Raw genomic sequence first — 23390 nt, forward strand, 5'->3', positions numbered from 1 at the left:
AGTAGCGATGAACTGGTCCGAGCAGAGTGACCTGACAATTATTTGTTTCTTACCAAGATAAAAAAAAACCTTTAGATTTAGAAGTGTTAGATAATTAACCTTGTTTTAAGAGTTAATTTCTTATTTTAAGTGTTCAACATGCTTTTTGCAGTGCACACCTCAGAAAAGGTTGACGATTGACTTTTTTTTACTTACTGACTTTATATTAGCGTTTACAATTGATTTAAAGTGTAAGCTAATGGCCATACAGGACAAAATTGTTTTTCTAAAACTTATTATTACTATTATTTACCAAAATAACTACTATAACTACCTATATTGCTTTAATCTATAACTTTAAATCTACTACAACCCCTTTGTGGGGTATATATTCAATATGACTCATCCTGTCAGAGCCTATTAGCCTTGTTTTATGCTACATTTCCCACTTAAATTAGCTGTACATTATTTGCCCATTATTTTATGGCATTATGTACTCCCTACATGTGTATGACAAAATAAAAAAAATAAAAAAATCATCAACCAGTGTGCATGATGGCGTTTTTGTATGGAGTTATATCACAGTGCAGAATAACAACCACAGCTATAAATCCTATGACAAAAACCTCCTTCCACTGAGATATAAAACTGTGTGGTGCTGACGCAAAATACAAGTTAGAGGAAGACAACACTTCTGTTGTGTCAGGACATCATGAGCAAGTAGAAATATGATAATGAAAAAAACTGCTATAATTAGGTTTATTTTTTCCCCTTTTTTTCACAGTTTCATAGTTGTAGAAAGTGCTGAAATATATTCCTGCTGAGTAGAAAGACTGCAAAGTATGTACCCCACAGTACATCAGGTAACAGGTTTTTGTATGAGTATGTGTGACTGTGTATATGGGGGTAACCACAGTGATATGTGGTAATACAAAAACCTGCCCTGAACTGAACTGAGGCCCAAAGAAAAAAAGAAGATTTTCACAGAACTAGACTATTTACCTCATTTAATACACTAAATAAAGTGTATATTCAATGGAAAAGACAAGGATAAATTACTAATAGTATTTTTTCTGCATTTTACCCTGGCAAAAAGGCATTTAGAGTGTGTTGAAATGTGAGTTAGTGGTCATAAATTAGAGATCAAATACAGATTTATTTATGAAATAGTGGCTATTGCTTCCCATATTTGTTAAAACTTAATTTTAAATGTACAAATGTACTTCTATACTAAGAACGTTTTAAACTAAAGCTTTTGCTGTACTGTACTGTATGAAATATGTCTGTCAGTCTATTTATCTTGTTTTATGCTACAGTAACTTTGTTTCTCCAATTCAAATTAAGGTGCACAATGTTAACGTATAATTTGCAGGATATCTTACAAATTGTAACATATGACAGGCGCTATATATATATATATATATATATATATATATATAAATATGTGACCAGACCACGTTGTTTACACGTGACCACCGCTACAGTACCCTACATCACAACTGCTGTGTTAAAACACGTTGTTAATGATGTAAAAAGGTTAGGTTTAAGCACCATAGCAACAGTCCTAAGGTTAGGAAAAAGAGCAGGGTAAGACAAAAAAACCTGGCCAAGAAACCACTTTATTATGGTAAGCTTGAAAAGTTCTACTAGTGGACATACTGTGACTTCCAACAAGGGGACAGGAACACTAGTTCCCTAAGACTGGGGAACTGACCACTCATCCACATTGCCCACCCAGCTGGCAGACAACTTAAGGGGCTTTAAAATAATGTTCCTGCATCACTAGTCAACATTTTGTAGAATAGCTACAGATTACAGTGCAGTACTTTGCAGACAAAATGTTCACGAGGACAGCCTGAGTGTGTTTGTTTTATTGTGTCATTATAATGATTGTGAGGTCCTTTTTAGGAGTGTATACACAATGACAAAATAAAATTCAACAACTATAATATATATATTATAAATCATGGAACTTGCTGATTTTGATTCTTAACATTACGTGTTAAAACTTAGATGAAAAATCCCTCTGTAGTAAAAGTAACAGCATACAGTCAGTGTGCAGGGAGGAGTTTTTGTATGGAGGTATTTCAGAGTGTACGATGGCAGCTACCCACAGTGATAAATCTTATGACAAAAACCTCCTTCCACTGAGATATAATACTGTGTGGTGCTGATACAAAATACAAGTTAGAGGAAGACAACACTTCCGTTGTGTCAGGACATCATGAGCAAGTAGAAATAAGATAATGAAAAAAAACTGCTATAATTAGGTTTCTTTTTTTCCCTTTTTTTCACAGTTTCATAGTTGCTGTAAAAAGTGCTGAAATATATTCCTGCTGAGTAGAAAGACTGCAAAGTATGTACCCCACAGTACATCAGGTAACAGGTTTTTGTATGAGTATGTGTGACTGTGTATACGGGGGTGGCCACAGTGATATGTGGTAATACAAAAACCTGCCCTGAACTGAACTGAGGCCCAAAGTTACTGTGCTTCAAGAAAAAAAAGAAGATTTTCACAAAACCAGAATATTTACCTCATTTAATACACTAAAGAAAGTGTATATTCAATGGAAAAGACAAGGATAAATTACTAATAGTATTTTCTCTCCATTTTACCCTGGCAAAAAGGCGTTTAGAGTGTGTTGAAATGTGAGCTAGTGGTCATACATTAGAGATCAAATACAGATTTAATTATGAAATAGTGGCTATTGCTTCCCATATTTGCTAAAACTTAATTTTAAATGTACAAATGTACTTCTATACTAAGAAAGTTTTAAACTAAAGCTCTTGCTGTACTGTACTGTATGAAATATGTCTGTCAGTCTATTAATCTTGTTTTGTGCTACAGTAACTTTGTTTCTCCAATTCAAATTAAGGTGCACAATGTTAACGTATAATTTGCAGGATATCTTACAAATTGTAACATATGACAGGCGCTATATATATATATATATATAAATATGTGACCAGACCACGTTGTTTACACGTGACCACCGCTACTGTACCCTACATCACAACTGCTGTTTTAAAACACGTTGTTAATGATGTAAAAAGGTTAGGTTTAAGCATCATAGCAACAGTCCTAAGGTTAGGAAAAAGAGCAGGGTAAGGCTAAAAAACCTGGCCAAGAAACCACTTTATTATGGTAAGCTTGAAAAGTTCTACTAGTGGACATACTGTGACTTCCAACAAGGGGACAGGAACACTAGTTCACTAAGACTGGGGAACTGACCGCTCATCCACATTGCCCACCCAGCTGGCAGACAACTTAAGGGACTTTAAAATGATGTTCCTGCATCACTAGTCAACATTTTGTAGAATATGTTAGAAATAATCTGTGATTCTGTCTCTGTTGTTTGTCTCTGTGAATGGGGCACTATCTGATTGGTCACTATCTATGCACACTGTAAAAAATGTTTGTAGAAATTACAGTAAAACACTGTCAAATTACATCAGAAATAGGGCGTAAAATTAAAAATTGTATATCACCGTAGTAGACACTTTTAATTACCGTAAATCAAGGAATAGTACAAAACTTTAACTTTTACTGTCATTAACTGTAGGAAACTCACAGTTTTGCTGTAAAAAAATATAACAATTTCATGTAAAATTAATGGAGAAATACCATGATGTGTGAATGAATGAGACAATTACCCAAAAAATAACGGGACTATTCAGTTTAAATTACAGTTTTTGCTGATATTTACATTTTAATTTACAGTAGAAAACCCACTCACTGTCATTTTTACGGTAAACCAAAGCTGCCGGTATTTTACCGTAAATTAAACAGATTATTTTTTACAGTGCATGCGTAATTCACTAACTGTGTATGTAACCTCTCTCTCTGCATTTATAGATTAATCATGCAAGATGCCTTGATACAATGATCATGTGCTAATATTGTTTTAACACTGTGATTACCCTAGTATTTAGAGTAATCACAGTGTACATAATTAATACACTTATTCCATCTGCTCAAACGTTCTCTGTCCTACTTAGAGTAAGATTCTATCATCACAAAAATATATATTTTATGTTTTATTGTTTTGTTGCAAAATCTGTGTCTCCAATAATATCTCTGCAAGTCATAGCAAGGCAGGAGTTTGTGTTTTAAAAGTTTTCCTCTTTTAGGTCAGGTCACAGATATGATGTGCTGAGCAGAAAGATAACTGTCTTCTCTGCTTGGTGACATGACGTGTCCACAATATTAAATAAAGTGACAAATCAGCGGATCAGGAGGAGGCGACTTCTGGAGAGATCTACCTATGTTTTTTATTAAACCTCTGTTAGGATATAAAAAAGGGTTCAAGGGAAAGTAGCTTGATCCAAGCTCCATGAACTGACCAGCCTAATGTGATGTCAGGGACGTGTAGATTGAACCCAGAGACTCTGTAACTGCACATTTCTTGACGTATTCTAATAAAGTGAAGTTAAACTGAGAACTGGGACGTCTCCTGCTCATCATTCCCCATAAAACAATCGGCGCAGAGAACTAGGTGAGGATTTTGTGTTGGAGTCAGATAATTTAATTTTAAAGGTTTGCTCAATGAATTTCTCAACAATTACCTACGGATTACAGTGTAGTACTTTGCAGACGAAATGTTCATGAGGACAGCCTGAGTGTGTTTGTTTTATTGTGTCATTATAATGATTGTGAGGTCCTTTTTAGGAGTGTCTACACAATGACAAAATACAATTCAAAAACTATAACATATATTTTTTTAAATCATGGAAATTTTGCCGATTTTGATTCTTAAACCTTTATCAGGCAAAGAACTATATTTGGTAACTTCAGGTAATATTTCGAGAAAAAAGTTGCAAATTTACTAGATTAAAGTGGCAAATCTACAAGAAAAAAAGTCGCAGATTTAAGAGATTTAAAGTGGCAAATCTGCGCGAATAAAGTTGCAGATTTTCTAGAGAAAAAAAAGGGAAAAAAGCAACTTTTTTTCTCCCAGATTCACCACTTTAAATCTCATAAATCTGCGCATTTTTTTCTCGTAGATTTGCCACTTTAATCTCGTAACATTTTTTCTCAAAATATTATTTTCGTATGTTTTTTTTACACATTCTGGCAGTATGTAATATTCTCCAATAATCTCTGGGGTTGAAATCTGGAATTTGCAAGTATTTTAAAGAGTGCCAACATTGAAACAAGATGAAAAAAACCTCTATAGTAAAAGTAACAGCATACAGTCAGTGTGCAGGGAGGAGTTTTTGTATGGAGGTATTTCAGAGTGCACAACAGCTACCCACAGTGATAAATCCTATGACAAAAACATCCTTCCACTGAGACAAAAATGCTGTGTATGGTGCTGATACAGAAAAAAGTCAGAAGATGACATTCATTTTCTGCTGCATGTGTGCATTCAACAAACTTTTCTTTAGGGAAAGCAAAGATATTTAAAGACTGACAATTAAGTGTTCTTACACAATGGGCTGTGTCAGGACGTCATGAGCATAAAAGTGATACATTTTTTCTTAGCAACCAAGAATCATAACGACAAAGTATGAGAAGATGTAGCAATAGTTAGGTTTCTAAGGGTTTAATAGAAAAGGAAATCGAGTTCTGCTATAAAAAGGTTGTGAAGTACAATAAACACATACACTGCAAAAACACTTAAAATAAGAAATTAACTATTAAAACAAGATAAATTACTGGCCCGAGCAGAGTGCACTGCAAATTATTTTGTTTCTTACCAAGATGTAAAAAAAAAACTTTAGATTTAGAAGTGTTAGATAATTGATCTTGTTTTAAGAGTTAATTTCTTATTTTAAGTGTTCAACATGCTTATTTCTAGATTTAACAATCTTAATTTAAGAAATCTTGTCAAGTGAAATTATCTGTCCCTGCAGCAAGATCATTTCCCTCAGATTTAGTGTTTTTATCTTGTTTTTAGACACACCTTTTTTGCAGTGTACCATAAACAGGCAGAGGTTTTTGTACGGGTATGTGGTACTGTGTGGATGGGGGGGTAGCCACAGTGATATGTGGTAATATTTTTTATAGTACAGAGTCACTGTGCCTCAAAAAAGCAAAGATATTTAAAAACCAGGCCATTTCCAAGAAAAGGACTTTGTGTTGTTATAGAAAAGCTGATGCTTTATATGAGCAAAGATTTCGAATATTGAAAAAAAAAAAACTGCAATTGTTTCTCTTTGCGAATAATTAGATGTTTGTTTTATTGTATCATAATTGTGAAACTCTCTTCAGGATTCTGTTCAACTTGACCAACTTGATCAAAAATGTATTTATAACTGAAAACCTAATAACTGGGGAAAAAAAAACCCTTTTGCACTGCTGACTCCATTCACGTGATTAGATCCCAACATTAATTTTTAAACGATTTTTAAAAACTAGGGCCGGGACTTTGACGCGTTAATTAAGATTAATTAATGACACAAAAATTAACGCGTTAAAAAAATTGACGCATTTTAATCACACTTATTTTTGCACCGCGGAACGTTTCTCACTGGATGATTTTCAGGCGGACCGATTATACTGGAGCACCAACTAGCGTTCATGAGTTCAGACAACAACAAACCACAGTGAACATGAAGGAAGAAGCTGATGAGACGCTTTGGTTGGCCCTGTGGATGATGGGACATTTTGTTACAAAAAACCAACGGATGGAAGCATCGATAAGAGCATGGTTGTGTTGCTATGCAACAAGGAATTCACATATCACCGCAGCACATCCAGCCTCAAGTATCACCTCAATGCAAAACATATAGCAGCTAGCTGCTAGTGTGGTAGCTTAAAAAATTCTGAATTTCTGAAATGTACTATATTTCTAAATATGCTATTGCTTATGCTTAATGGCAAAAATTGCACTGGTCTGTTGGACTCAAACAATATTTTGTTGCTTAAGCTTATGTATTCAGTCATTATTCAGTGGTATACTAAAAATCCATGTGAAAAAAATTACTTCTCACTGTTCTCAGGTCAAATATTTATATGCGATTAAAATTCTATTAATTTCGATTAATTAATTAATTACAAAGCCACTAATTAATTAGATACATTTTTTTAACCGAGTCCCGGCCCCATTAAAAACACTATAGTTACAGTGACAGTATTTGTGCATTGTGACAGCCATTGTGCAGGGTGGAGTTTTTGTATGGATGTATATCAGAGTGCAGGATGGCAACCACAGTGATACATCCTATGACAAAAACGTCCTTCCACTGACAAAGAAATGCTGTGCATGCAGATGACACAGAAAACAAGTTGAAATATTTTTTCAGCCAAGTACCCCCTAACCAGGGCAAAGCATTTTTGGTTGAAAAAAAAAAGACTTAAAAACAGAGCGCTGTGCCATCAGTGTCTGATTTATTAAACTTTGGAACTGATAGACACAAAAAAAATTCCAACATTTGAAAAAAAAAACTATTTTGGGTCAAACCATCCTGGTATGGGGGAGACTCTGGGTTTTTAGGATAATGAAATAGAATAGTCTACTGAATATAAAATTCATCTTCTGAACTTATACTTTATTTTCCTAAAATATTTATTAAGTAATTATTTTTAAAGAATTTTTGCATGGATGCAGTGGCGGTTCTACACAGGGGCCTACAGGGGCCACTGCCCCTGTGAAGAAGCCCTTGGCCCCTGCTGTGACCCCTGTGTCAAATTAATAATAAAATGATCAATTTATAAAGATGAATGACAGAACAATCCTTATTTCTTCAAACAATATCTCATTGTACACAAAAGGAACTTAGAATGTGTACATTGTATAATAGTTTAATTGTGCAATAAAAGCTTGTTTATATATATATATATATATATATATATATATATATATATATAAATATATATATATATAAACATACATACATATACATCCATTTTTCCATTTTATACATCCATTTTATACATCCATTTTTCACATGGATGTATATATATATATATATATATATATATATATATAGTTGTTATTGTTGGTAAGTCTTATTGTTTCAATCAATGTATTTGTATCTTCCAAATATACTTAAATTATATTTTTAAATAACCTAAAATAAAGGATTTTTTTTATTGATTTGCATTCATATGCAGATATCTACTGTTTATATTAGCCAAAATGTCATCTCCAATTCCATTCTCACATCTCAGGTTGCTATTTGCACTGTAAACAATGACTAGAATTCTAATGGAAGGAAGTCTTGACCCAGATAGCCATTACCCACCAGATACATCAGAACCCCGGAAATATTTAGAGGTTTAATCGTCATCAGATCAATAGCTGACAGATTCTGAAATAGTATGAGCTTAAAAGTGATATAATCTACTAAGCACATAGGAAGTCATGTAAATATCTGCAAAATAAAAACACTTAGATAATGATTTTATAGTTAGACTGTAAAAAGGTACTCCCTCAAAGAGTGCAAAATATTGCAAAATATATATAATAAAAGTTTTTGGATGAGCATGTGGCACTGTGTGGAGCAGCAGCCACAGTGATACAGGGTAACACAAAAACCAACCCTGAACTCATTTGGCATTTGTACTGAAGAAATGTAATATGAAATTAATAATGTAAGTGGACATTTCCTTTATGTGTAAATGTTTGCTTTTCTTATTTTTACCCTCAGAATTTAGCAAAAGTTTTGTTTTTTGAGAAATAATATATTTCACATATTGAAAAAACAACATGTTTGTCATTAAATTAGGCTGGAGTCGTTTATTCATGGTTTTACTGTACAGTGTAGATCAATAACAATAGGTTTTTTGTTTGAAATGTGCCAGTGTGCAGGGTCAAGTTCTTGTATGGAGGTATTTCACAGTGCATATAGCAACGCCCACAGTGATACATCCTGTTACAAAAACCTCCTTCCACTGAGAAGTGAATGCTGCGTATGTCCACCAATTGGACTGGAGTTACCACACTCTAATTCAATTCAGTCTGGTTTTTTGCTTAATATCAAACCAGTTTGAACATTTTTACACCAGTCAAACCCTAATCATTTGTCCTTGGTTTGCACAATATGGCTCAATAACAATATTTTTGTTTGTGTTTGTTATATTATGCCATTATAATTATTATGAAGCTCTTGCCAGGGGTGAGTACAAAGACAAAATACAAATAGATAAATTATCACAATAGAAGGTTCACCTAAAATTAAAATCGGGTAAAGTCATGATGATGCATCATCTGGGGACCATGAACAGGTTTTTAAAGGCCTGAAGCAAATTGGTGAACAGACAAAAAAAAAATCCCTAAACATCACCAAAGTGACAAATGCCATTTTTGAAAACAGGCAATGGTTTTTGTACAAGTATGTGGCACTGTGTGGGGTTAACCACAGTGATATGTGCTCATACAAAAAACCTGTCCTGAAGTGAAGCACAAAGCCACTGTGGCTCAAGGCAAAGAGAGGTAGAAAGAGGTTGGTTGTTTTAAATTACGAGAGTCTAAGGGTACTCAATGGATTTTTGTCAAAGAGCAAATTGTATTTAAACAAAGGTTTTTTCAGTTTAACCTTGACATAACAAAAATACAATAACACCTCAGAAAGCAATTTCAATTGGTTTGTATCAGCAAAGATTGACAAACGTTAGGGGTGCAAGGACCGCCCCCCACAGTGCCGGGGTGCCAGTCAGAGATAATCTGATAATTTTTCTTTTGTATTTTGATTTGTCAGACTTACACAGGACCCATGCCTACCCATGCATGGTCCCTACTAACAACCAGAAATCAAGTATGACCATTTTTCAAAGGAGACCCATTAAACACAAAACACACAAACCAGAATTTGCAATATTATACAATTCAGTGTCCCATAATAATAATAATAATAATTCAAACAACCAAAACACAAAAATAGTCTCTCTCTTTCAACCAAAAATAGTCCTCTTCAGGTACCCAATAAATAAACAAAATAATATTTTTTTTTGGATATAAAAGTTGGTCAACCAAAACCCAAACTAAGTGCCGTGTCCGGCGTCTAATCAACCAGTTTTGACAGCGGCGTTACCTCCCGGTTGCCGGCAGACATCGGAGAATGAAACCAGGAGTTTTCTGGAGCAAGAGGATTAATCCAATGGTGAGAAGCGAACATTGCAACATATAACACGGACTGAAAATCCCCAGCTGCCAACGTTTGGCAGGCTACCAAAGCCGAACCTGGACGGACTAGACCTCTTCCTTGTCAGTAGCTGCGGGCTGCCATCTTGAATGCATCGCGACAACTGTTTGGCATTAATGTGAACCGCGTGTTGAATCCCGACAAGGGGAGTTGCAGTCATGGCGAGCAGAGGAGAAGAACCAGGCGGCAACCTCCGGGTCTGAGCAGGGAGGCAAACCAGGAAGTGCCTTAAGCTGCATTCTACCGAAAATTCCAGCAGGGGGCGCTAAGTTTGGCTGCAAAAACATTTCTGTCCATTAATTTCAGTGCAAAATGAGAAAACTACTCACTTGATTTATTACCTCACAACACTATGACAATTTCATGTTAATAAATAACAAAACAAATAATGGCCCCATTTAAAAGAATATAGAAGATAAAGAATCATATGATTTGGGGCGTGGCTACCTTTGATTGACAGGTGGCTAACAAGGCGAGCCGTCATCAGGAGAGAAGCAGAGCAATGCGTATCCACGGCAACGTGTCAATAAAGTTATATATAACGTTATATAGATATAAAAAAGGACATTTTGTATTGTTCAGCCTTTGGTTGGACTAACAGACACTCCAAGGAGTCACTGTTCAGTTTTCTGAGGTCAGTAACAAACATTTTGTTTTAGTTTTTTGCTAGCCAAAACTAACATCCCAGTTAATGCTCCAGTTAATGCTAACATGAATTAGCAGCAGCTTCTCTCAGTCAGGTTGAGGTGTAGAGAGGCTGGAGATGGAGACTCAAGATGGCGACGAGTGTAACGTTGAACTTGATGCTTCCAACGGGCCACAAACCTATGGGTGATGTCACGGTGACTACATCCATTATTTATACAGTCTATGAGAAGAACTTGAGAAGCCTCCTGCATTATCTTAATTGCATATATGGCAGCATTTTGGCATACCTATTAGCTACAATAACCATGGTAGAAGGGTTGTAGACAAAACTGTTACAGTGTGTAGGCAATGGTTGAAAATCAACAAGTTTAAATATCGTCACATTGCCATGATGGCCAGATGCTGCGTTGCTGTGGCTGGCACGTCTGTTCCTAGCCAGAGTGTTCTCCACGGCAGGCAACATACTGAGATAATTCACACATCCTTATCTTTCTAAAGAAGAATCAAAAATTATAATATATGTTTAGCTTTGCTTTCTTTTTCTTTTTTTTTTACTTACTGTATTTGTATTTGTATACACTGGCTATTTTCTATTTACTGTCCATGTTTTTATTGCACTTTATTTAGTTTTTATATACTTTAATTTTAATATTGGATGGACATCTTGAGTTTGTTAGAATTAAATTGAAACACATTTATATTCTATTTCCTTCTCTTTTTTTGCTGACCCCAAAAAATATCCGATCCATGAATCAAAACCGTGACACTGAGCTGAACTGTGAGTTTTGTGATCCATTGCATCCCTAACGAACATACAAAGAAAGATAAGGCAATCTTAATTTGTAATAAGTACAAATAATTTGTTGTCAGGTTAATTCACATGTTTTTATTTTTATTTGAGTTAATGGTAACAAATTAAGGATCCAATATTCATTTAAAATTCACATTTATGAATGCAACCCAAATCGAATAAAGTCAGACATGTAGTCAAAAGATAGATGAAATTGTCTGCACATTTTGGACTTGTGCTTATCAACATTCCTATTGGTTAATATTTATGTAACACGGAGGAAACAATCCTCACCACAACAGGTGTTTCCGCATCCAGTTAACAAACTGAAACTTTAGACTGAAGGCTCAGGCATCAGTGCTGATCAGATGTGATAACACATTACACAAAACAGGGCAGAGAAACTGGGTTTGTCTGTTTTCAACATGAAAATAATGTACAAATAAAACAATTAAATTCTGAAAGATATCATTTGTTTACATCAGTCTGAACCAATCCAACCATTGGATAATACCAATTTATACAGAGTATGAGGAGAACAAATAGTATGCTTGTATGAGTGTGAATGTAACACACATTATGCAACTAATTAAATAAAATTATAACATAGATACAGTCACTACATCCCAAAATGTTAATTCAAAAAGCCGGAAGCTGGAAATTTGGTTTAAAAGCATAATTTCAGGAGCCATGAAGGGCCAGAATTCGAGATATTTGAAATCGCTTGTGCATTGAGAAGTGAAAAGTAAGTCACTGTAGGGTCCAGTTTGCCCTCGGTTTAACATGAAAGGTTAAATACGTAGAGCCGCCTCGACAGCTAAACAAACAGGTTGAAGGTTCATCCCACAGTGAACAATCGCACATTAAACTCAAAGATGGCTGAAACTGTTGGCAAGTGACTTTTATCTCCATCACAACCACCCACTCTCAGCATTGACATGGTTTTGATTTGGTGGATTTCTTGCTAGTATGGTCTTGCTGAAACTAAGTTAAGTAAGCTACAACATGAACCATAGGCTTAGACCATGCATGAAGCTACTCTGAAGAGTTTCAGCAGTTTGGTTTGACCACTACTAACGACCTATATGAGAGTTTGCATTTCGTGGTACAGAGTGGAGCGAAGCGTTCTAAAAATCGCACCCAATTATATATACACGTACGGTTCACAGTTGTAAAAAAAAAGGCTACAAAGTTTTATTTAATTTAGGCCACTAGTAAGGCATTATAAAAGACAGTTTAAAAAGTAAATAAATGTACGTAAATGCCGGAAGTGATGTTGTAACGAGAGTACACTGATACTGCTATCACTGAGTACAAATGGAAGTATGGAAGTGGACACTTGGAGAGCGCAGGCCTCTGTTTCATGGCTATTTAATGAATAGTTATTCAGTTAGTTGAGTGGTCTGATGAAACGTCACCCTCGAGTTGTAATACAATCACGTAGGAGTACTGCAGTGTCGCTGTAATGTTTTTTCATGTCATTCTTAGATGTATGGCTGACTGAAGTGGCTTTGATACACTCTAAAAATAAATGTTTAGACTCAACAAAAAATCAACGCAACAGTTTCCATTAGTCTTTCTTAGTTGTGACAACTTAATTTGAAATTACATTGAACCAAAAAACTATATTACTTTGGGCGAAATAGCTTTTCCTTTTCAGTCAAATATTCTATTAAGTACAGCTTACTTAATAACAGTTAGCCTAAAGGCAAGTTTTTAAGTTGATAACTCATAAAAATTAAGTTACTCCAACTGGCTTTACCATATTATTATAAAGTAATTTTATTGGTTGTCTAGTTAATTACAATAATAATGCACACAACTTTTTAAGTAGCAACAATATAAAAAAATCTGTTGCTCCAATTAGATTTTCTTCAGATTTTTTTTTTTTTTTGGTAATGTAGTAGCTTTTCAAGAAAGACAGTTCAACCACTGCTTTTGCAATTAACTTCTTTTTTTATTATTATTTTGAACGTAAATAAGTATGACCACCTCAAAATCACTGTCTCCATGGATAAATACTGTAACAGCAAAAGCCAAGTAGAGGCCAATTGAACTTTGCAAGTGTTCCAGGGGTAGACCTGTCTCCGATGGAAATTTTCATCATGTGACTTTCAAAGCTGGTCTCGAACTCTTCATTGTCCTTGTAAAGCAAAAAAAGAGGGAATTATTGTCTTCCATGTTTTACAATTGACCTTCAGTTTGTTTGTATATCATGATAATTTTCTTGATGCTTTTCAGGTTGCATGAAATAACTGAACCAGTAAACAGTCATGTGTTCATCTTTTCCTTTATATTGCTATTAACAGCCATTTACAATGCTGATATGGTATGACGTACATTTTACTTTTCCAGCTTAATTTTAACCTAGGGTCTGAGATCAAATAAGCCACTGATAGCTACATGCTAACAAAAGGACCATACTTCAGTATTACTAGTACTATAGTACAAATAGTGTCCCAGCCCAGTGTGTTTGACCCTGGGTTAAGATTATGCCGGAATTTCCCTTTTAAAAAAATCGAACTGCAATCTTCGGCATCTGCGTTTACACTATGCTCAATAAGGATTTATCTCTATTTCATAATATTACATTACTTACCCCAAACTCTCCTCTTCTTTCTCTCCAAGGTATACAACCAGGCACCGGATGGCTACTTCTCTCCTCATTTCAATTGTGTTGTGCTGTATGAAAAAAAGGGTGGTGATGGTGTTAGGATATAGTATTCAAATTAGTATCATCTACAAGAGTGCATTTAAAAAAGAGGCAAACTCTAAATAATTACCATACCTCAAGAAGCATGTCCTTAATCTGCTTGATCCTTGCTCCTGAAGCTCCTCCTCTTGATGAAACCACATCCATTAGTTTCTGGGTGCACTGGTCCAGTTTGGCCATGAAAGTCGCTTCCAGGTTTACAACACTGACAAGTGAAGGAGAGAGTTTCTGAGTGCTGTCTTGACAGATGTGATCTAAGGCTACCCCATGTTTTAAATGAACAAAAACACTTGTGGTGAATACATGGCAGACGTTCCCCACCGTGGCCATGACGTAACCTGTAGTGCCGTAGCAACCCAGTTTGTGTGGAGGTTTCAAATTTACAGTTTGCACTCAAAACCCATCTTTGAAAACAATGGGAAATTTAACAAAATGTAAATCTGATTAGATTGTCTAAAGTATTTTAAGATTACATCATTACAGTCACATGGCTATTACAAACACATGACTAAAATATCTTTCTCCAGATTCTTAACAGGCAGACAAAATAAAAGAAATAGTTTGCTTACCTCTTTGATTCCTCTCACAGAAACATTAAACCACACTTTGCCCTCAGTGGAACAACACAGCTATACAACAAAAACAAAACAAAAAATTAATTGTGGTTGTGACAGTGGGGTAACATTAGAATGTAGCTGGTGGTTAAACGGTTAAACAGCAATCACATGACTAAAATATATTTCTTAATATATTTTAAAAAGGCAGACAAAATAAAAGAAATAGTTTGCTTACTTCTTTGATTCCTCTCACAGAAACATCAAACCACAATTTGGAACAACACAGCTATACATGTGAATGAACAATTTATTTTAATTTTTTTTAAAATTGTGGCTGTGACAATGGGTAACATTAGCATGTAGCTGGCGGCCGCATGCAATGAGCTAAATGTGAATAATCCTTTTCCCAACAGCTCTCTCTTGCTGGGCACACTGGCTATTATCTGAATGAAAGTCACTGAAACAAATGTAAACCCAATACTTCAGTAGAACTATTAGAATTAAATTTTACTCACCATGAAAAGTTGCCTTTATCAAGGTTGTTCAGCCTCCTAACACACCGTCTCTACTCAGAACTAGCCCAGGCACGTTGTGTGGAAAGGAGAGGGAACTTAAACTTGTAAAGTCAATGTTGAGAAAAATTAAGTTATCAAGCTAAGTTTTTTAAGTTACAACAACTTGAATTTTGTTTTAAACCCACCAACAATGAAATCTGAGTATAAATTATATACAAAATTAATTTGATGTAATTACCAACATTATTATTTGATCACAGCTTAAAAAATAAAGTGAAACCTGTTAGCATTCGAACAGAAATCATGTCAGGAAGTTGGCAAAATAACGCTGCAACGCAAGGGGGGGGGGGGGGGGTTTGGCATGACGATTTTCAAAGCGGTCATGTGACCTCTGACGTCATGATTTCTTGATTCCCACAAGTCTCCTCTCAGGGTTTCCTATTAATTACCTAGACTCTGGCGGCCCACGCACTGAATTTACCGAGCTGCCCACGTTCGCAAAACTCCTACCCCGAATGCTCCTCGTCCAATCATAGCCTTAAGCAACAGTTAACAGGAGAAGAAGGTCCATCAAGCTTTGAGCTCTGAGTGAAACAGTCTGACACCAGGTACCCTCAGAGTTTAGCAGGAGGAGTCGTTTTTTCCCCTTTTCAAAAATTCGAAAAACAAGAGGAGCGGATTTAACAGTGTGGGAGACCCCCCTCCCAACTTAATATCTCAAGATCAAAAGACACACAAATGTCTGCTCCAAATTAAGCTTCTAGCTAGCAAACATGAGCTAACTAACGATTGTCTAGCTGTTAGGTGAGATAACCCAAACCAGATTTAGCAGCTATGGTTCCTGTCAACTAGTATTCTCACCACTACTCAGAACTAATCCAACAAAGTAAGGTTAATGACACTGTGTGTAAAATTAGCGAGCCAAGCTAGCTGACAATGTTGCTAGGAGCTTAACTACTTGCTGCGTTCGATTGAACTTGAAAGATCCGACCTCCTTAGACGAATGTTTTTGGGAGGAAATCTGCGTGCATACGGTGACGCAAAAGTGTGTGGAATTGGATTGGGTATCATGCCAGGCGACATCACTTAAAGCAAAAAGAGCATCTTTGGGCATGTGGAAGTTTTCACACCACGCATTTTAATCAGCTACTACGACGAGATCTCCCAGGTCCCATCTTGGCAGTGTAGACGGACACGCTACGGCGGAGTGTATTCAAGTTTTCCACTCTGGAGGGTGGTTTCAGATTTTTGCGTTTTTAAGCCCCAAAACACTGTCATTGTCTAAACGAAAGGCACTTCTGATAAAAAAAATTGTCGTTTTTATCCACAAGCATCCTCGTGCAAACGGGGCCTTAATCACAAAATAATAATCTGTGACAAATGACTTCCTAAACACATGTCGCTACACATGCAGCTTTCGAAATAAGAGCACAAAGTGTTAACAGAATCCACCACAGCATTTTCAAGAAGACTGTCAAAATAAGAGGCCTTAAATAAAACATAAAATAACCCCTATTCTCCTTTAAAATGATTAATTAAAATATGCAATCATTAAGATCAGTGTATATGGTGGAATAGTGGCATTAGAATGTGTGAGAGGCCACCAAATGTGGGCTTTTACGGGAAAAAAATTATCCGTGGGGGGGCATGCTCCCGGACCCCCCTAGCCATTTTTTCCACATTGGCTGGCTACTTCATGTCCAAGTGGAAAGCATGTTGACAGCAATAAAAAAAATGTCACAGCAGGATAACAATAATGATTCTATAATACAGTATCTCTCGACTGAGAAAATTGTTATGTGAGGTGTTTGCTCTCATTTAGCTCTCAAAGTGCAAAAGATTAATGCATTTTACTTAAAAATGTACAACATTTTCACACAGGGACCAGACCCCCCTAGATGTCTACCTCATGCTGATAACATGCAGTTTAAAAAAAACACATTCTTTTTTTTCTTATGCACTAAAATGTGCTATTTTCCCCTACTGTACGTGAGTATTTCTGCATACTGCGGTCCCTTAACAGGCTTTTACATAAATTGACCTCACAATATAAAATAACCTGCTGTGACCTCTAGGATAATCACAGCCTCATGCAATGTTAAAACCACAAACTAGAGACCTAGAGCATTCAGAGGATGTGTAGCTTTCCCAGGTACGTTGACAATCATGGGGTTTCTAAGCAGCTTAGATAACAGCAGTGCTCGCCATCCTGAAAATATGGAAATCTTCAAAATCAACAAAGTTTTTTAAACCAAATCACAGCATGGATTTTTCTGTCTTGTTCCAAATCTCTTGGTGTATTGATGTCATATTCTGGAGGGGTTTTTGATCATTTTTATCCATTCTTGATATTTAAAAAAATGCCTAATTCAGCACCAAATGTGTGTAACGAATGGTATCAACCCAAAAATTGCTGCAACAACTTATGGGACATAGTTGAACATGGAAATGGATTTCAGAAAGCCATACATTTATGTTCTGAACCCTTATACACCTTAATAGGTTTATTTAATTAAATCATTAATTGAGTCATTTTTATTAGAGATTTTTGAGCAGAACAACTTGACACAGTGCTAGGCTGCATCTCAAATTAATCTTCAGATCCCCAGCCCCTAAACATCTACTGCCCAGAACCTCCAAATCTCAATAAAAGGACGAATAATACGGGGTTATCTCTGTGTCATCAACTTGTATCAAGCTTGACAGTAGTTTGGCTGAATCAAGTCCATGCTACAGGAACTGGAGTTGGCAGGAGGATGTGAAATAGAGGAAGTGTTGACTAACCGTTGAAAAACACACATTATTTTATACAACCCAGACCACAGGAAATGAATATCTCAAGGGAAGTGGTTAATAAACAGTACAGTGGGAATTACTTTGTCAGTGCAACAGTTATGCTATTCTTGATTTAATCAACATTTTTAGTATTTGTATTAGAAGCAGAGTACAATATATCACTGTGACAGCTACTTCGACTACTGGGGGAAAGGAACACAAGTCACAGTAACTTCTGGTAAGTCACAATCAAATATATTTTGAGTAAGACAATTTTATAATTTCTGTTTTATTATTACATTTATGTTGGTTTATACTGCACTTGAACTGTGATGTAATCTGCAGTAAAAAAACAAAAAAACAACACATCATGGTTAATATCAGGGATATAAAGCAGCTTTGGAAATAAGAACAATGATTTATTGGATAGTAGAAGGTGTAAATGCTTTTTGCACTAATGTGCGATTGAAATCTGTCACTGTGACTACTACTTTGACTACTGGGGAAAAGGAACTATGGTGACCGTCACAACAGGTAAAAGATCTTTTTTTGTCCTCATGTTGAAATTGTAAAAGTTACACTGTTTAATATAACATATTTAGATCTCATCAAGGGCATCTTAAAGGTGCTAGTTTTTGTATGTTGGGTATGTTGACTTATTACACTGTGACGGTGCTTTTGACTACTGGGGGAAAGGGACGCAAGTCACAGTAACTTCTGGTAAGTAATAATCGAATATATTTCACACAAAGCAAATTCTATATTTTTCTGTTTTTTGACTACATTCATGCACTTCAACAAGGCTAAAATCTGCAGCAAATAGATGTGGGTAAATGTAGACGTATACAGTAGTTTTCCAAATAAGTCCAATGGTTTATTAGATGGTAGTAGGTGAAAAATATTTTTGTACGAAAGAGCAATCGTAGTCTGTCACTGTGACGACTACTTTGACTACTGGGGAAAAGGGACAATGGTGACCGTCACAACAGGTAAAATAAGCTTTTTTATCGTTGTATTTAAAATCAAATAATTAAATTGTAGAATATAGCAGATTTGGTCTTTGTTGGCATCAGCTTGTTTTAGTATGTTGGATGTGTTGGCATAATACACTGTGACAATGCTTTTGACTACTGGGGGAAAGGCACAATGGTGACAGTCACATCAGGTAAGCCATTCTTATTTTCTTTCTCTATTGTACATGTTTTGATTTAAAAACAGAAAAGCAATTTTCTGAGAAATCCAGTTGTGAAATTACACAGTCCATTCAATTCAAGGATATTGTATGTTAAGAGTGTTCCAGTTATTACCCTCAATTTAAACTTTGGTCGTTAAAATCACGTTTGTTCCATTTTCTGAATTTTTATTTGCAAAAGTGAAGGAAAAAGTGTCAGAAGGTAGATTGTGCAGGGAACAGGTTTTTGTATGTGGAGCTTATTAATATGTTGAACTGTGACTACGCTTTTGACTACTGGGGAAAAGGGACCACAGTCACCGTCACTTCAGGTATGTAATCTTCACACTTCTGATTAGAGAATGAAATTCCTAATCACATTACTAAAATATTTATTAACATTTTCGTGTAGTCACAACTGTAAACCAGTGATTAGGCAGCCGACAGTGTGCTGTAGCCTGACAAAGGATTTGTGAAATGTTTAGAAATTATAATTTCAATTTGAAAGCAAGTCTTTTACCAGATGTGTATTTAAGCTCATTTTAACTGTTGCTGAAACCAAACTGTAAGACATGAAGTAATGGTGTATTACAGTAATGAGTTTTTGTGAGAAGTCTGCATTGACTCTCTTAACTGTGACAACTGGGCTTTCGACTACTGGGGAAAAGGCACGATGGTAACCGTGTCTTCAGGTAAGATTTGTACGATTTAAATCTAAAGCTGTGTATGTTTCAGACTGCTAAATTTTATGTTTAAATTTAACTTCTCAGTAAGTCCAAAAGTAAAGCATTTCAATATAGAATGTACTGTAAGATATCAAACAGCCATATTCTCAGTCAGACGCAATGGTGGATATTTGAGGCTACTGTCTTTAGGGTCATTTAAATGGATTATAAAAAATGAGTGTGAATAATGAAATGTTAAAGCTGACTATTTGCGCTCACCATAAGATGAAGCATTTTCATACTGAGAGTTAAGTAGATTCAGCACTGTGCTATGCTGCTTTTGACTACTGGGGAAAAGGCACAATGGTAACAGTGTCATCAGGTAAGATTTTTACCATTTAAAGTTACAGCGGGGTATGTTTCTGACTGCAAAATGTGTTTAAATTGAAAACTTCTTAACAAGTCAAGTCTCACTTTGAAATTAAAGCCGTTGAGTTAAAAATGGACTGTAAAAAATTAGATGCCGTCTGTCTGTAAGACACAATGATGGATATTTGAGGCTACTGTCTTTAAGGTCATTTAAATGGATTTTATAAAATAGTGGCAATAATTAAATGTCAAAGCAGGATTTTTGCGCTCGCCATAAGATGTAACGTTTTCATGCTAACAGCTAAGTAGATTCAGCACTGTGCTACTATGAGGCTTTTGACTACTGGGGAAAGGGTACATCGGTTACTGTTTCATCAGGTAAGAACGCGGTTTTAATCTCAAACATAGTTACTGAATTTAACCAAATGCAACGCATTTTTGTAAGAATATGTCTGCCACCAACTTAGTTAATGGATGGTAACCGACCTTCATTCTTCAAATTCATTCAAATTCAATTTCCCATTAAATCTGATTATATACAGGAAAATAAATGTGAATTAAAATGAGAAAAAAATACAATCCACGTTTAATTTGCAACACATTGGTATATAACAAATTGTACATAATTTGTCAAAACTTTAGAAAAAAAAAAAGGTTGTTTTTAGAATATGTTCTGCTCAATATTGACGAAATGTTTGAATGTAGAAATACTAAAAAAAAAAAATCATTCAATGTTTTTTAAAACGAAGTAATTATATGTATAATGCCACTTAAATACACAGTAGGTGGATATAGTATTTAATATTTATCATTCTGTTGTCGTTACACCATTTGCCAACCCTTATTCGTCCCATATATACTGTATATATATATATTGAGTGGGGTAAGTCTTCGAAATAAATTCATTAATGCTTGGTAAGGAATGTCTATTAGACTTAATTTTTTTTTGTATTTTAATAACACTATTTTCCCCCCTTTCTTAGCCCCCGTAACTCCAGTTGCGCCAACTGTGTGGCCTCTGAAGCAATGTGATTCTGGGACTGGAACAACAATCACTCTTGGCTGCCTTGCCACCGACTTCACACCCTCCGCACTGACCTACACATGGAGCAAAGGCGGGACTGCCTTGACAGACTTCGTCCAGTACCCTCCGACACAGAAAAACAACCTGTACACTGGAATCAGCCAAATCAAAATACCGAGACAGGAATGGGACCAGATGCAAACTTTCCGATGTGTTGCGGGAAATACAGCGGGACAATCACAGGTTGATATTCGAAAAACACGTAAGTCTGCAAAGTCATATACAACTGCCTATTTTTTAAAGCAGTTGATTTGAAATCTAGCAGTTTTACATTTTGGAGCTGTTAACATATTTTATTATATATAAATATTCTGCAACAATTTAATTTTTTTTCGTTGAAAGTATTAATTATACAAAAAAAATGGTAAAAATAACTGATAATGTCATACTTAAATGCCAGTAAATTAAGGTGTAAGAAGGCTTTACATTGCAGTGAACAAAGGACTTCACTTGTACTAGGATACTTAAAGTCATTACTACTTATTTTACTTAAGTTATTTTACAAGTTACAAAGTTTTGTGGGGTAAAAAACTAAAGGAGGACAAAAAATTGAATAATATAATAATAATAATAATAATTAAAAAATAATAATACAGTCAAAAATAAGTGATACAAAGTTTTGTGGAAAAAACTAAAGGATGAAACAAAATTGAATATTATAATAATGATAATTAAAAAAATAATAATACAGTCAAAAATAAGTGATACAAAGTTTTGTGGAAAAAAACTAAAGGATGACAAAAAATTGAATAACATAATAATGATAATTTAAAAAAAATAATAATACAGTCCAAAATAAGTAATACAAATTTTGTGGAAAAAAAACTAAAGGATGAAAAAAATTGAATAATATAATAATAATAATTTAAAAAAATAATACAGTCAAAAATAAGTGATATTGATATGATAATATAAAAGCGAAGCTCTAAGTTGGTTTGGTGGGTTTTCCCAAGGTATATTACGAGAGCTTATGTTGAAACATGTGAACTGAATTAAAAAAAGAGAAATCAATTGGTGTACCGTTTAAGAGACAAATATTCTCCAATCTGTTATTTCATAGGAACATCAACTCATCGGAGAGCACAGATATATAATATTTACTAAATTTACCGTTACTAAACAAAATAGTTTGAAGCAGTCAATAATATTTTTGATGTTATAATCATTAGTGCAGTGAGGTGGAATGAGAAGGCTGAAGCTCAGCTGCTGAATCACTCTATTTTATTCTTGACAAATATGCTGTATGTCCTCTGCACCTGTCTAAAAACTGATTATTTCAGTGTGTTCTGCTTCTTTTCATCTATCTGCAGAATCTTGTTTGTGCTGTCTGTCTGTCTCCACTTTCACTGTCTATTGATAATTAACAGTAAATCTGTGTTAGCTTGCCCCAGCAGTCAATGTATATGCCGAAGCAATGAGTGAGCAGTGCTGTTCTAATATTATATCTATATATATATATATATATATAAATCAGATTTTCTTTTTGACTCATTTTTGCCAAATTTAGTACCAAACTACAGTTAGTTTTAATTTGAGAAATGTGTGTCCATTTGTGCGTGCAATTTGCAAAACATGTAGTACATTGTTCACCTTTGCTTCTGTATATATATTTATATATCTACATATATTATTTCTTGCTTCCGCATACATATATTTGTGTGTATGCTTTTTTTTTTCCAGCTGAGTATAATGTGGCACCAACCCTTAAAGTGTCATCCTCCTCTGATGAGGGACCAGACACTTCCCTTTCCTGCTTTGCCAAAGATTTTTCTCCAAAACAATATGAGATCAAATGGCTGAAAAATGAAGTGGAAATCTCCAACCCAAGCGAGGTCACACTAACTAAAGAGGGAAGAAGGGATGAGAATGGAACTTTACTTTACAATGCAGCAAGTTTTATCACAGTAGAGTCCAGTGAGTTGACTGATGGTGCCTTGTTCGCATGTCAGTTTATGGGGAAAAAAAATGCAACATTCGAGAAGAAAACCGTCTCATCATCTGGCCCTTGTGAGTAAATTGCTACTTTTTCTTTAAA

At 35.1% G+C, this 23390-nt stretch overlaps 1 gene segment (V, D, J or C); it reads left to right on the forward strand.

Moving 5' to 3' along the window:
• LOC131982832 (immunoglobulin gamma-1 heavy chain-like) overlaps positions 1–23390 on the forward strand; it is a 47801-nt gene that overhangs the window by 23294 nt on the left and 1117 nt on the right. The window contains 3 exon segments of the C gene segment in view: positions 19178–19231; positions 21255–21557; positions 23036–23362. Of these exon segments, the coding sequence occupies positions 19178–19231; positions 21255–21557; positions 23036–23362 (684 nt within the window).

The sequence above is a fragment of the Centropristis striata genome, chromosome 13 (assembly GCF_030273125.1).
Source record: "Centropristis striata isolate RG_2023a ecotype Rhode Island chromosome 13, C.striata_1.0, whole genome shotgun sequence".
Taxonomy (NCBI): domain Eukaryota; kingdom Metazoa; phylum Chordata; class Actinopteri; order Perciformes; family Serranidae; genus Centropristis; species Centropristis striata.